This window comes from Juglans regia, chromosome 3 (genome assembly GCF_001411555.2).
Source record: "Juglans regia cultivar Chandler chromosome 3, Walnut 2.0, whole genome shotgun sequence".
Classification (NCBI taxonomy): Eukaryota; Viridiplantae; Streptophyta; class Magnoliopsida; order Fagales; family Juglandaceae; genus Juglans; species Juglans regia.
The window spans coordinates 4,842,385-4,855,580 of record NC_049903.1 but is presented as its reverse complement, the minus strand read 5'-3'; the positions used below and the strand labels follow the sequence as shown (position 1 = coordinate 4,855,580).

The 13,196-nt window shown below is 39.0% G+C and overlaps 1 protein-coding gene across 3 annotated transcripts; it reads right to left on the bottom strand.

Annotated features, from left to right (window-relative positions):
- Positions 1–198: 198 nt before the first annotated feature.
- On the bottom strand, positions 199–13,011 carry LOC109008134 (transcription elongation factor SPT6 homolog). 3 transcript variants are annotated; one of them, XM_018988121.2, is made up of 17 exons: positions 12,842–13,011; positions 12,645–12,737; positions 11,652–11,781; positions 11,135–11,207; positions 10,858–11,011; positions 10,661–10,787; positions 10,315–10,564; positions 9,506–9,712; positions 9,288–9,416; positions 8,788–9,174; positions 8,606–8,716; positions 7,729–8,508; positions 4,694–4,835; positions 3,432–4,606; positions 2,447–2,656; positions 1,339–1,828; positions 199–1,020 (listed from the first exon to the last, which is right to left on the bottom strand). In XM_018988121.2, exons 1-17 carry the CDS (start codon positions 12,870–12,872, stop codon positions 503–505), a joined length of 5,007 nt encoding a protein of 1,668 aa, XP_018843666.2. In that variant the 5' UTR covers positions 12,873–13,011; the 3' UTR covers positions 199–502. The 3 variants fall into 3 exon arrangements, with proteins under 3 accessions (XP_018843666.2, XP_018843667.2, XP_018843668.2); XM_018988122.2 differs by having other exon boundaries at positions 10,661–10,784; XM_018988123.2 differs by having other exon boundaries at positions 10,858–11,008.
- Positions 13,012–13,196: the final 185 nt, after the last annotated feature.

Sequence of the window (13,196 nt, the reverse complement as noted above, 5' to 3'; positions counted from 1 at the left end):
TAAAAATTTTAAATATATAATCATAATCTTTAAAAATTCAAATAATCGTCATTTATATCTCAAAAAAACTCTATATAGCCAGGGTATGACTAGTCGATTGCACGATCTTATGGTGTACCAGGTTGCTTTCAATATAGTGTATAGGAGGCAATTAGCCAATTAGTGGGAAGCAAGAGAACCTCACAACAACAAATAAAATTTTAAAAAAATAAGAAAGTAAAGGAATATACTCTGGAGCCTATCAATAGATGAGAAAAAGGGCAAAAGGAAAGCCATTACCCTGCACCAATCAATAGATAAGACACTTCTACCACAGTACTATAATTTGTAAATGAACATACAAAAGCGTCGAGTATTGGCCATTACAATCAATTCCATAACTACTCGAGAGGCCCGGGAAGGTCCAAAATGGGTCCCAACTTTTACCGACTGAACATCCGACACTTGTTGGGAAGGAGAGACCTGGAAAAGGGGATGGCGATATCCTAAAGCTTATGTGGCTTCACCAACCACCACCGCCGCTGCCGCTGCCGCCACCGCTTCCAGACCATCCATTCCCAGCCTGGGACTGCGAAGAACTTCTCTTTGGAGTAGTTCCCCACCCTGAACTCCTGTTATCAGGAGCGGCATCATTTGCACCGGCACCACTCCAATTTCCTCTGCCACCACCATTTCCATTCCCCCACCCACCATTGTCGCTGCCACTAGCCCCATCCCCACCCCAACTACTACTACTACCTCCTCTGTCGCTTCCACCATTACCCCAACCACCTGGGAAGGCCTCCCTGCCAGGTGAGTTTTGAATTTTGGCACCTGGAAAATTGCCCCATCCATCTTCCCCATCCTTGGTAGCCGAATCCCATTTAGGAGCATCATAACCAGAATCCTGCCTCTCATTGCTGGAATTATTTCCTCTCGTGCTGTTGAATGAGCCTCGACCACGGCCACGCCCACCATATGGCCTTGGCACCCCACTCGGATGTCCATCTCGGCCACTGCCATTTCTATGATCATTACGTCCTGTCAAACCAAACAGAGAAGTCAAGTTCTGGATAAAACAACAAAGCAAATAAGCAATACACGAAATTGATGCCAAATCAGCAGCAAAAACATATATAGAACAGAAGTTATAGCCGAAGAGGTGTTTATCAAAAGAACATCTGCATGAGAAAAAAGAGGGAATATGAAGCAATCAACCAAAGAAAGAAGGCAAAAAGAACACTCAGCTAGAAGGCTACATAATATAAATCGTATATTTACATTACAAAATGACCAAAACAGATAACAGCACTGTAACACAAAACAGACCTGATGTATTCATGTTTCTGCAGAGTTTACCTGTTCTTGAACCAGGAGTAGAAGAACGATCCCTGTCGTAAGACTGGCCTCTCCAATTATCCTCGTTGGTTGAACCACCCCATCCACTACCCATGGATGCCCCTGAAGAGCCCCCAGTTGCAGGGCTTCGCATTGGCACCCTAGCAGCGACAGATCTGAGAGATTGCGCTGATTGAGGATCATCAACATGTCTCTGAAAGTATGCCACAAGCCGATCAATGTCCTCGAACATCCTTTTCCTAAACTTGAATCCCTTTGGATATAGACCAACATACTCATGGTGCGGATTTGTACTTCTTATATAAGTCAGAATGAATGTGCCTGGATGCTCATGAGAGATGCCAAAACAATAAACTATTCTCATAGGATACTCCAATTTCTCAATTCTGAGGAGTTCATCAACTTCCGCTTTTGTTCCCTTTCTGAACTTGCGGTAACTTAGCATTCCCTTCAAGTGAGACACTAAAGGATCAACATATCGATCCATTACCTAGGGTTTTGGTCAGTAAAAACAGAAAAATGATTATCAATTTATTTGTTGCAAATACAACGGGAAGAATATAATATTTTTCTACATCAAGATAATCTTTTTATTTAAATGCCTATTTGTAGATGTACTAGTATGCTGAAATAGTTTTAGCCACTGTGACATGAAATTAAGCAACACTGTACATGGGGGACGCCTTTCTTACAGGAATAAATATAAAATCCACACATTTGGTGTGGATAACATCTACTCGTCTAGGAGTGAAACTTATAGCCTGTAGACACTTAAGCATGCATTCAGTCTTTCACTCCAAGAGAAGATACTGTGATTTCATTCTCTCATTAGATCTACTCATTAGACAGAAGGCATTCCAAAACAATACATCAGCTCATTTGCTAGGTTAATGCCAAGCAGATTCAGCTTGCTTTGGGCGTAAAGCTCCTGAGCTGAATTATCAGAATGCCCCATTAACCAATATGGATGTTAGACAGCTTACTTGTCCAAGAAAAAAAAAACAAAAGAGTGAAATAGATTCAGAACTTATCAAAAAAGCACTCCTGTCATTATTCTTTTAATTGGACACAACCAATCAGAGAACAAACCTCAAAAAACAGTACTGACCTCATCCAAATCCTCAAAAGTGTCCTCCCCAATTTTCAACGTCTTCCCAATACGAAGCAAGCTTGTGATGTCCTTGTGCTCCTTTCCACCTTCAACTATGTCCTTGTGAGCATAAACTCCGTCATAAACTTTGAGAGTTAGAGTCAGATGTGAAGGCCCATGGCGACTGGGACTGATAATACTTTCGCCAGGATCCTTGTCAGACAAGAACTGTAGATATAACAGATGAGAGCTTAACTTTAGATTTAGTTAGAAAAAATACTTATAAAAAAAGATAATTTGAACTTAGCGTGGCAGCAACAATCAATATCAAAATATTGCCAACACAATACCCAAAAGAAAGACTTCGAAAGAGTTCACAAATTCCTCTCTTGGTCCTTTCAAGACATGTTAATTCAAGTAAAACCCAAGTACAAAATATCCTCAGCAAATAAGACTGAAACAATTTAAAATATCTCAGGTCATTCAAATCTGAAAGGTAGAATGGAATTTCATAATCTTCAAATAAGTAAAAGAAAATAAGATCTCAACTTATCAAGTGAATTATATAAATGCTCACTTTGAACCAGAGCTTTATCCTTACAATGGCATGCAGAAAGAGCAACTACACCAAGAAACACAAAATCCCTCTAGAGCCAAAATATAAGGTTGTTTTACACAAAATCTATGCCCTAGGGATTTAAATTTTTTCAGAGTTAACATCCTGAAAACAAAAATTACATGGGCATCATTTCTTTGAATAATGATGTTTTATAGTCTTTGAAGAGATACAGGTCAAACCACTCTTTTCAAGTAATCACATATGTTATTTCATAAAGGGACCCCATTTTCCTCACAAAAACAATATTATTTCAGAGTGCAAGAAAGTTCAACCAAACCTCCTATAGGTTCCAAGAGAATGCATACAGAGGGATACAGTTCCATGCCATTGGATATTAACAATGTTGTTTTGCTTATTAGAACTTAAACACAGTTGACAACTTACCTCCTTGGCTTCATCCAAGGTTATATTCTGGAAACGAGGATGAACAATCATCCTTGGCTTAAATAGCTTCTTCGCTAGCTCCTTTTCTTTGCGAGCTTTTTCTTGTTCACTTTGTAGCTGGCTCCGGTCTTCATGATAATAGGGATCAAAGTTCCTAACATACTGATGTCGATTATTTTGCATCTCACTCTCTCTAGCAACTAGGAAGACCTGATACCTGTTCTTCTGAATCGACTTAATCTTGCAAGTGAGAATGTCACCTTCATGTAGCCTGTCTGATAAATCAGGACTCTCCCTCCACTCATCTGAATAGTCTTCCTTCATGAGCATCCCAGTCAATCCAGATTCCAGCACACAAATTGCTTTCTGAGCTTGCACCCTGCGGACTGTAGCTTGCACAATTCTTCCCTCAGCAAGGGTCTCCTCAGTTTCACCTGAAATCATATAAAACTCCTCATCTTGACTTGGCTCTTCATATTGCTTACGCCAATCTTGAAAACCCTGCATTAGTTCCCTTTTAATATCATAGAATGTTTCCTTCTTATTTTCACGGTTCTTGCTCTTAGCATAGGCATCAACATCAAGGACTCTCAAAATACTAGGCCTTTCTCTAACATGCTCTATTGCCATCTCCAAGGCATCATCGTCATCATTTGCTTCACCTCTTATGTCCTCATCATAAACATCTTTGGCCAACTCTTGTGCAAGCCCATAAGATTCTGGATGTATTCTTGTATCATCCAACAAATCAATGAATTGGGAGCTAGCAGCAGCCAATCCACTCCGCCGGACACGCAGAAAACCAACCGCATTGACAAACACCTTTTTACCAAGTCCATGCACAGTGACAAAGTCCTTTCGGGTAAAAGTTGCCCCGGCTCTTACCATGGACCTCTGCATAGATGCGGCCTTTCTGGGCCCAATTCCAGAAATGAACTGTAAAGGACCAAATAACCATTCATGGCCAATGGCTAAATTAATGTCAAGGCCCACCTGGTTTGTTAAGTCAACCATAACCTGTTCAATAATTCCATACTTCTCATCTGGGGCAAGAAAGTTCTCTAGGGAACTGAGTTTCCATGATAAAATCTCCCTTCCTGGTCCACATAGTGTAGCAACCATTGCCAAAGGATTTTGTAAATATCGCCCAAGGGCAGCAGCTCGCTTAACAATGCCTGACAAAATAAACCAACATTTAGAGAAATCCACCAGAACACATTTAATAAAATTAAAAAAAGTTTAAAAAAAAAGGAACCACGTACCTGGTTGCCCAGGTAGCTGATCAGAAGAAATCCGAGAGTTTTCATATAGACGAGGTAGAGATTCATCACCATAAACAATGCTTAACCCATCCATCTCACGGCCAAGATCTCTGGGATTTTCCTCCACCATCTTGAAAATAATCTGATAAACACAAAGTACGCTAAATAAGACCACATGCATCAAATGAGAAATGAAAAATGTGAACTGATTTACTCATTCCACAGAACGAGATTTATAAAACATCATATAGCCATGGAACTCAAGTCTACAGAAAGCTAAACCAGATTTATGTGATAACCCAACAGGGCAAGGAATAAAAAGGGAAAACAACTGAAAGGCTGATGCTCACATCACCAACTTAAAATAAATCAAGGCAAATGCATTACACCGATATTCTCACGATATTAAAATTACAGCGAGTCAAGTTTAATCTTTTATTTGCTATTGAGACATTGTAAGAGTAAACGAACTAGTGTGATATGCCAGAGTTTTAAAACAAAAGCATGACGTGTGATCTCACTTCTCTCCCCCAATGCCTAATAATCGACACAATACAATCTATTCACATCTGAAGATCTTGGAACCATTAGAGAATCAAATATACATCCAAACATGGAAATGCAACAGACACCCGAGTAGAACACTTGAACAACAAAATTTCTCTCAAGTAATAAATTCATAAAACAAAAACAAAAAACGAAGTAGACATAGGGTACAATAGGATTTCCAAAATTTAGAGTGCTGCTATAGACTGCCGAAGTAAATCATCTGAGGGCACTACTACATACTGCCTAAATAAACCACCTAAGGGCACTACTGCATACCTCCCAAATAACTCATCTAATATAGATCTTAATAACATAGACTTCAGTAAATTTAGCAGAAGCTCTACACCATTGAAGGCATCCATATGATTGTTCCGGTCTAAATCTTTCGCCGAAGCATGATGAAACTGAAAGCTTATTAGCTTAGAAAGGTTTGACGACCAATTCACAGCACTACTCACTGCAATTGAGGCCAGTCACTCGCTTGAAACAAAATCAAGATTTAAGAAGAGCAGGGAGTTAAAGCACTTACTTGGGCAATCAACTACGATGCAAAGGGAGGTAGTACAAGTCGAGGGAGGACTAGAGGGAGGGCAGGAGTATGAAGCCTTCCTCCGTCATAGGATAATTTGGGTGGAGTATGTCTTGTGGGAAACAAGGGGTTGGGGTAGTTACAATGATTTGGTTTGCTTTGGGGAGGCGTGTTTTGTCCCAATCGGGCTTGGTGTATATTGGATAGGTTTCTAATTTCTCCCTCTTGGGCAATGTTCATTAGGGGCTCTCTATTATAGGCTAGGTGTTTTCTCTTGTATACACCCAATGTACTTGATCATGCCTATTGATATTTATACATTTTCACTTATTAAAAAAAAAATGCCTAGAAAGGACTCCAAAGTTTCCAATCCAAAAAGCAAGTAATTCAATAACCATGGTGGGGATTACACAATCGCAAAAAAAAAAACATAATACCAAAGCAAATAACTCCCAAGTGGTTCCACTGCAAATTTTTTTTTTTTTTAATTGGCATCGGGGGTGTCCAAGAACAGCATCCCCGCTAATCCCAAGGGTGCACAGGCCCTCGACATTAGATTTACAATAGATTTACACATACAACACCAACCAACATTCTTCCCCACTAGTCCCCTGATATCCCCTGTGCTAATCTTCCCTAAAGCTGCCATCTATAAAACAAAAATAAAATACAGCAACCCCAAGAGGTTGGCCCAAGTGGTGAAGGTCTTGGTCTTGGGACATCACTCCCTTCAAGGTCCAAGATTCAACACCTCATGGATGCAAACAATCATTTAAGGCCACACCCCTAGTGAAAAGCCAGTGATTTAACCAGTTCCGTGTAGGAAAACTTCAGAAGGTGCTGTGCACGGGTCCTTTACTCTGCACGGATGGGTCCGAAGGGCCCTGCCTTGGAGAGGTTCCCCGACATAAAATAAAAAAAAAAAAAAAAAATACAGCTTTCATATGCACTTTTAACAACAATAAACATTTTTTTAAGGAAACATAACAATCAACAACAGGATGAAACATTTTTTGATAGGAGGGAATGAAACATCAGTGGAGCATTATGTGTATAAAATCATAAGCTCCAAAACAGATTAGATTCTTTTAAAATGATATTTGATAGGAAAATGGCAATCATAAATAAGAGTTTTTCGGTTATGTTTGGTTTCCAGAAATTTTCAGAATTTTTTAGAATTTTTGTTTTTAACTTCAATTCAAACATCTTTTGAACACCAGTTTTTTTCCTAAAAGAAAAGGCATTTGATCCTTTGCCTAAGTTTCCGTGTATAAAAACCCACAAAAACCAAAACTTCTGCAAAAAACCAAAAACGCATCTCACAAAACTTGTCCAAACAAATTTTCAATTCTACCTATTCACTTTTACAAACCCCAATACAAAATACCTCGAAATTAAAAAAACACATCTTAATTCTCTTTTCTCAAGAATGCTCAAAAAGATTACAGAAGTTCACTTACCAAACTTGTCCTTAGGTATTAACTTATAGGAAAAAAAGCAAATTCACTTACTTGGGCTTTGCCTAGTTTCATTCACATCAATAAAGATTATTACTTATCAAAAAAAAAAAAAAAGCAAATTCACAATCAATATTGCAAGGACCCATCATAACGTAACTTTAAAAAGCATATAAATCAAACCCTAAAACTCAAATTACTTGTCTTCCTTAAACAGCAGTTTTCATTAAATTAGATGTGCAATTGTGAAAACAGTGCTACAGTTATCTTATAAAGAGAGAGGATATGAAAATCCCGGCCGAAGAAGAAAGAAAGAGAAGGAAAAGTGCACATTGCATCTCACTCCCTTGTGCAGCATAAATGATAAGACAACACGAAAGAGTAACAGAAATTATAAGATCCATGAATCATTGGAGCTTTGCATGGTGCCATAATTCCAACGATCTGATCAATGTTTAGCATATCAAGAAGAACAAATGGAAAGATATAGTAGTGCTCACCTCATATATATCCTCCTTCAGGCGAGTACATGACAAATTCACAGCTCCTAAAACAACAACATGTGGTTGATGATCCATCATGAACTTTAATACACGTTCCTGGTCGTTTTTCTTCCGCTGCTGGTCATTAACATTTTGGGACCGCAAAGTAAGGGATCCAGTATAAAGCACATCCAGCACCTCCCCTGATGAATCTAACATCACAAAAGTGGTTGCCGGCTTTCCAGGACCCCAACAACAAGCCATGACTCTTGGGGAAGCTTCGTCATAAGAACTGCTATCAGTTTCCTTCCTTTGATATGGCCCTACTGAGACTTTACTCCACAAAACGTTACCATACTCCACAAGTAACCAATTTTTCGCTCTATTAGTCAACAAAGATCTTGCTTCTTTCTCCATCGAAGGTAGAAGAAACCCAAAAAGTGCATCCTGCAATATCAACTTTCTCTGCTCATTCCACAGTTGAGCAGATTTACTAACACCATCACTAAGATAGTACTCATTAAAGTCACTTGTCAACTTATTCAAGTCTTCTTCTGACATCTTAATAGTAACTTGAAGAAGCTTTTCCTCTTCAGCCTTCTGGATAAGGAGCCATTGTGCATCATCAAATGCACTCAAGGGCTTCTCCCGCAACCACTTTACCCCAGCACACTGATGAAAAGGATCTATTGCCGCAAGGCCATCATGTGTTGGACATGTTGATACCAGAGCATGATCCATAAAATTGCTACGCACATGTTTCCTAACGCATGGCTCACAACTGATTTCCACAGCTGCCTGGACCAGTAAAAGAAATTTGGCAGTCAAAATATTTTGCCTACGATCAAGCATCATAAAGGGAAACTGCTGCATTTATGACAAGAAACTAACATACCATGTGCCTGGCCCCTTTAAGCACAGCTTGAGGTGTCTCAAACATGGCACATGTAAAGTTTGATGCCATCTCCTCTGGTGTTTCCTTAGGATCCTCCAACTCATCATTTCTCTACAATCCAGTGAAACAGGAACACTGAGTTTCATTCGACAGAATAACAATTTCAGGTCAGAGTGACTCACCATCTTTTCTAAGGATAGTTGCAATCCAAATTGCTCAGAACTGTAGCCAAACTTGCTCGCAACCTCCCATAGGCCAGCTTTCCCACAAATGCTATACAGGGATTTCCTCTTAGGCCTCTTGTATTGTCCTTCATCAACACCAATTTCGCCAGACGGGAAATGCAAGTTAAACTTGGAATCAACATCATCAACCTCCCTTTCCGACTCTGCCGCCTTGAGTGACTTCATGATTGATTCAAAAAGTTGCTGATTTAAATTGAGTCTTGTTTCATCATAAACACGCCGAGATTCTTCCTCAAACCGCTTATTATAGTATGACTGAAGGGCACTCTTTCGCTTCTGAAGTAGGAGCCACTTTCTGTCCAAGTCTTGAATTGCCCAAAGTACCTTTTATACATGCAAATGTTATTCACTTGTTAGTCTCACCATTAACAACAAATAAATATCATCTCTGCAAGTTTAATACACTTTCAACTGCATGCCATGACTAGTACATTTACCTTGTGCCACTTAAGCGTGGGCGTCCTATCACTCCTATCCTGATTATCATCATCATCAGCTTCAGGTTGCTCAGGATCTTTCAATAGGCTTAGGCACTCTTCCTTCCGATACATAGCAATAAAGGGGATCTGAAGGCATGAAAGAAATTGCCAGAAGAATATGATCAAGATCAGATCAAACAAAGAGCGACCACAAGTGAAAATAAGGGAATACTGACATCTAATTTCTGCACATGCAGCAGGTCCAAAAATCTCATGATGTCATCCTTGTTGATAGAAAGATCCCACCCATCCTTAGGTGTCCCCCTGCCCCTCTTGCCATATAAAGGTACAGTACCACTTGCGAGTTGACTGTATATCCAGGTGCTCTCTTCATCTATGCTAACTTCATCTAACGGAGGTGAACCCGTACTTTCCTCAGATATCTGCAAAAAATACAAGAGCAAAGAAATATATACAGTTTATTCAACATGTCACCTAGATGTTCTCATGTGAAACATGAAAACTCCCACTTTGAAAGTGGAGAGAGCATTGCCAAAAATTCAAACTACTATGCTGAAAATTTTGAATGGGTGGACTACGGTCCCTCACAATACCCACTTTGCATCTTATGTAAATTTTATCAATCATTGCTCCCTCCCCTTAAATTAGGCATTCCCCAATGTATACCCCTATTTCATTTGGGTTGCGCCCCAAGCCATTGGTCAATTGTAATTGATTTTCATGGCAGGTCTTTTCATGATTTCCTTGTATCTCTAAACTAGACATAGTTGTGCTCATATATATGTCCTGTATACTTGGGCTCTTTTTGTCTCCCTTTTGATCAATAAAATTTGTTTACCGATCAAAAATAATAATAAAGTGTGGTATTTGTACTTACAAAAAAGAGTTTTTCATGTGAAATAAAAGAAAATCCTCTCAGGGTTTAATTGGTAAAAGATATGTTGCGTTTGCACAATCTCTAGGATATCTCTAGGATGCCTCATTATAAAAAAAATAAAGGCCTATCCCCTTAGGCCTGTCAAACCTGCATTCTCTCTGGGGCATCACGCTCTCGTATTTGGTCATCCTTCTCTGTCATATACTTCTCAGAAAGAACAATCGGTTCAAATTCATCTTCAAGTCTCCTTTCCCTCCATTCACTAGAATCTAAGCCTTGCTTACGGAGCTGCAGGAGTTCATCAACATCACCAAATATTTCATGAGCTTCCTGCAAAGCAGATGAGGAAATTCCCAGTGCCCTTCTATTCCCTCCTTTCTTTAGCCGCCTGCCTCCTCTACAAAAGTCAATTAGTTTATAGTTATTTAAGTTGCTTGGTTAAAATAGGATACGTCAGTATAAATTAAAACGCACACAACACGACAATATGTACTTGGGAGGAGCTCTATGTTCATCTTCTTCATCCACAATAAAATCTGCCATCTCATCCTCTTCACCAATGTCCCCATCCTCTTCTTCTGCTTGTTCCTCCTCTTCAGCGACGTCCTCAAGTGGAGCTGCTATAATCACTGAAATAGTCAATCAACAGCCAACAGGTACATATACCAATTATTTTTAGAAAAAAAATACCTTCATCGTCGCCAAATAAACTGCGCTTGAGCTTCTCCTCAGCAGTCCGCCCACTTTTACCACTTCCAAAAATTTCCTCCTCATCAGAGAACCCAGAGGGCTCTTCCTCAGAAACCCCCTGAGCTTTTTTCAGCCGCTTAAACTTTTTGCTCTGCTGAAAAAGTTTCCAGAAAAAACCTTGAGACATGAACTATCAAACTTTACATATACCCAGATCTTCAGAATGGAAAACAATATTAGAGGATGAATTGATAAGATATCAGCAAAATTTCGCAACCTTCCAACGGGGAATGGTGATATTATTGTCCTCAAGGAGTTCATAATCATCTTCATCGAGTGTATAATTCTCTCTAAAAAAAAAAAAGAAACCAAGGTGGTTAGAAACAAGAACTTAGCCTGGATGATGTCAGAAAATAAAATAAAAAATAAAGACAGTAAAAGATTTGTAATTTACCACATTTTCAAATTAACGAGAGGGGAGGGTAAAATGAATCACATATCAACTAGCCACGAATTTAAAAGGTTTGGTCAAAAAACTGACTTCATTTTTTTTATTAGATGATAGGTAACAAAAAACTCATTAAAAAGGGTGAAAGGCGCACTAAGGTACACAGGATTCATACAGGATGAAGGGTTATATGTGCACTGGATACAATAAAATCATGAAAAACTAGCCTGTTAAATACAGTAATTGACCTCTGTTCTTACAATCTCCTAAACATAAAACAAGTCCATTAAAACACAAAAAGCACTTTTTAAATATTATTAAATAAATCTCAACGAAAAAAATTCACTTTTTCTTCCTTTTCTTCTTCTTCTGCCTCTCCTCGTCACTGTCTTCCCTCTCTTCTTCATCTTGTTCCTCTTCTTCATCAACGTCATCCACTATAAATCCATCCTTCTCATATTCATCTTGCCCTTCTTCTGCAGGAATAATTAAGAACAAACAAAAACAAAAATGAATTAGTCTCGCCTACCAGAGCACTCACACAGATAATGTCCAAGGGTGGATAACTACCAAAACGTCCCCCCGCCCCCAAAAAAAAAACAAAAGGGAAACTTTTTTTATAATATGTGAACATACAGGAAACTCTAAAAGGTTCTCGTCGAGTTATCAACCCTCTCCAAAGCTCAGTGTTTACTTGAGATAAAACATATTTCAGAATCTCAATTCTTATAAATTCATGTTGAGGAGAAAACATATTATTTTGATCTTGTTTACCGATCCAAAAAAAATCATGTTGCTTGCGTTTCCAAAATTGTGAAAACGTCAGTCTCAACTGAACCCAAAGAAAATCTAAGCTTTCTCAAAATTACAAAATGGGGGTTGCAGAGAGAAAACATTGCATGTTGTTGAGATGGGCCTGTCTTTCTTAGATCAAGCTCGGCTTCCCGAGCTCTCCTGTCCAAACTAACGAAAACCTTAAAGCCTCCCCCGCAGTTTGTCGCCAAAGAAACGCAATTAATGTTTTCACGTGGTTTTGGCACCTGAAATATATATTAAAAAAAAAATGCAAACCCGAAACGAGTTCCCTTTCCCGCATTTTCTCATCAACCAAACATCTCCATCAAGGAAGAAAAAGAAAACCTTCGCCCCAAAATCGTCCCCAGAAACCGTTCTTACTCTCCATGCAAACACGGACCCTAATTTGAGCCCTTGAACAACTCACACACTAATAAATCCACTAAACCCCAAAGAATTCAACCAAACAAAAAAACGCAACGAAACCCAATAACCTCAGATTCCAAAAAATGTTATCCCTAAAACCGAACCCTAAAGCCCGTACCGTCGTCTTCATCCTCTTCGTCTTCGTCTACATCGCGGGCTGCGTCTCTATGTACGGGATCCCTTTCGTCCTCCTCTTCGACCTCGACCTCATCTGCATTCAAATCCAACAACAACGACGACCAATGTGAGAAAAAGTCCTAGGGCTTTTCGTTTGTCGAATAAACGAAAGTAAATCTAGGGTTTCCAACGGCTCACCTTCTTCGTCGGAAACTACGGCTTTTCCCATTCTCGAACAAGGAAATTAGGGCAACACCAAGAAGAGCAGACTGAGGAAGATTGAGAGAGAGAGAGAGGAAGCAGGGAGTGTTTGCGAACCTGCGAGAGAAACAGAGCTGAGACCGAGAAGAAAAATGCCGCGGACACTCTTCTTTGTTTTCAGAAAAAATCTCGTCTCATATTTAATTATTATTATTTTTTCAATTTTTAATATAAAATAAAATAAATAATTCAATTTTTTTTTAATTTTAAAATAAAAATAATATTAAAAAATATATTCTAACACAATTTTTTAATTTTAATCTTAATTCATCTCATCTCATCTTATCTCATA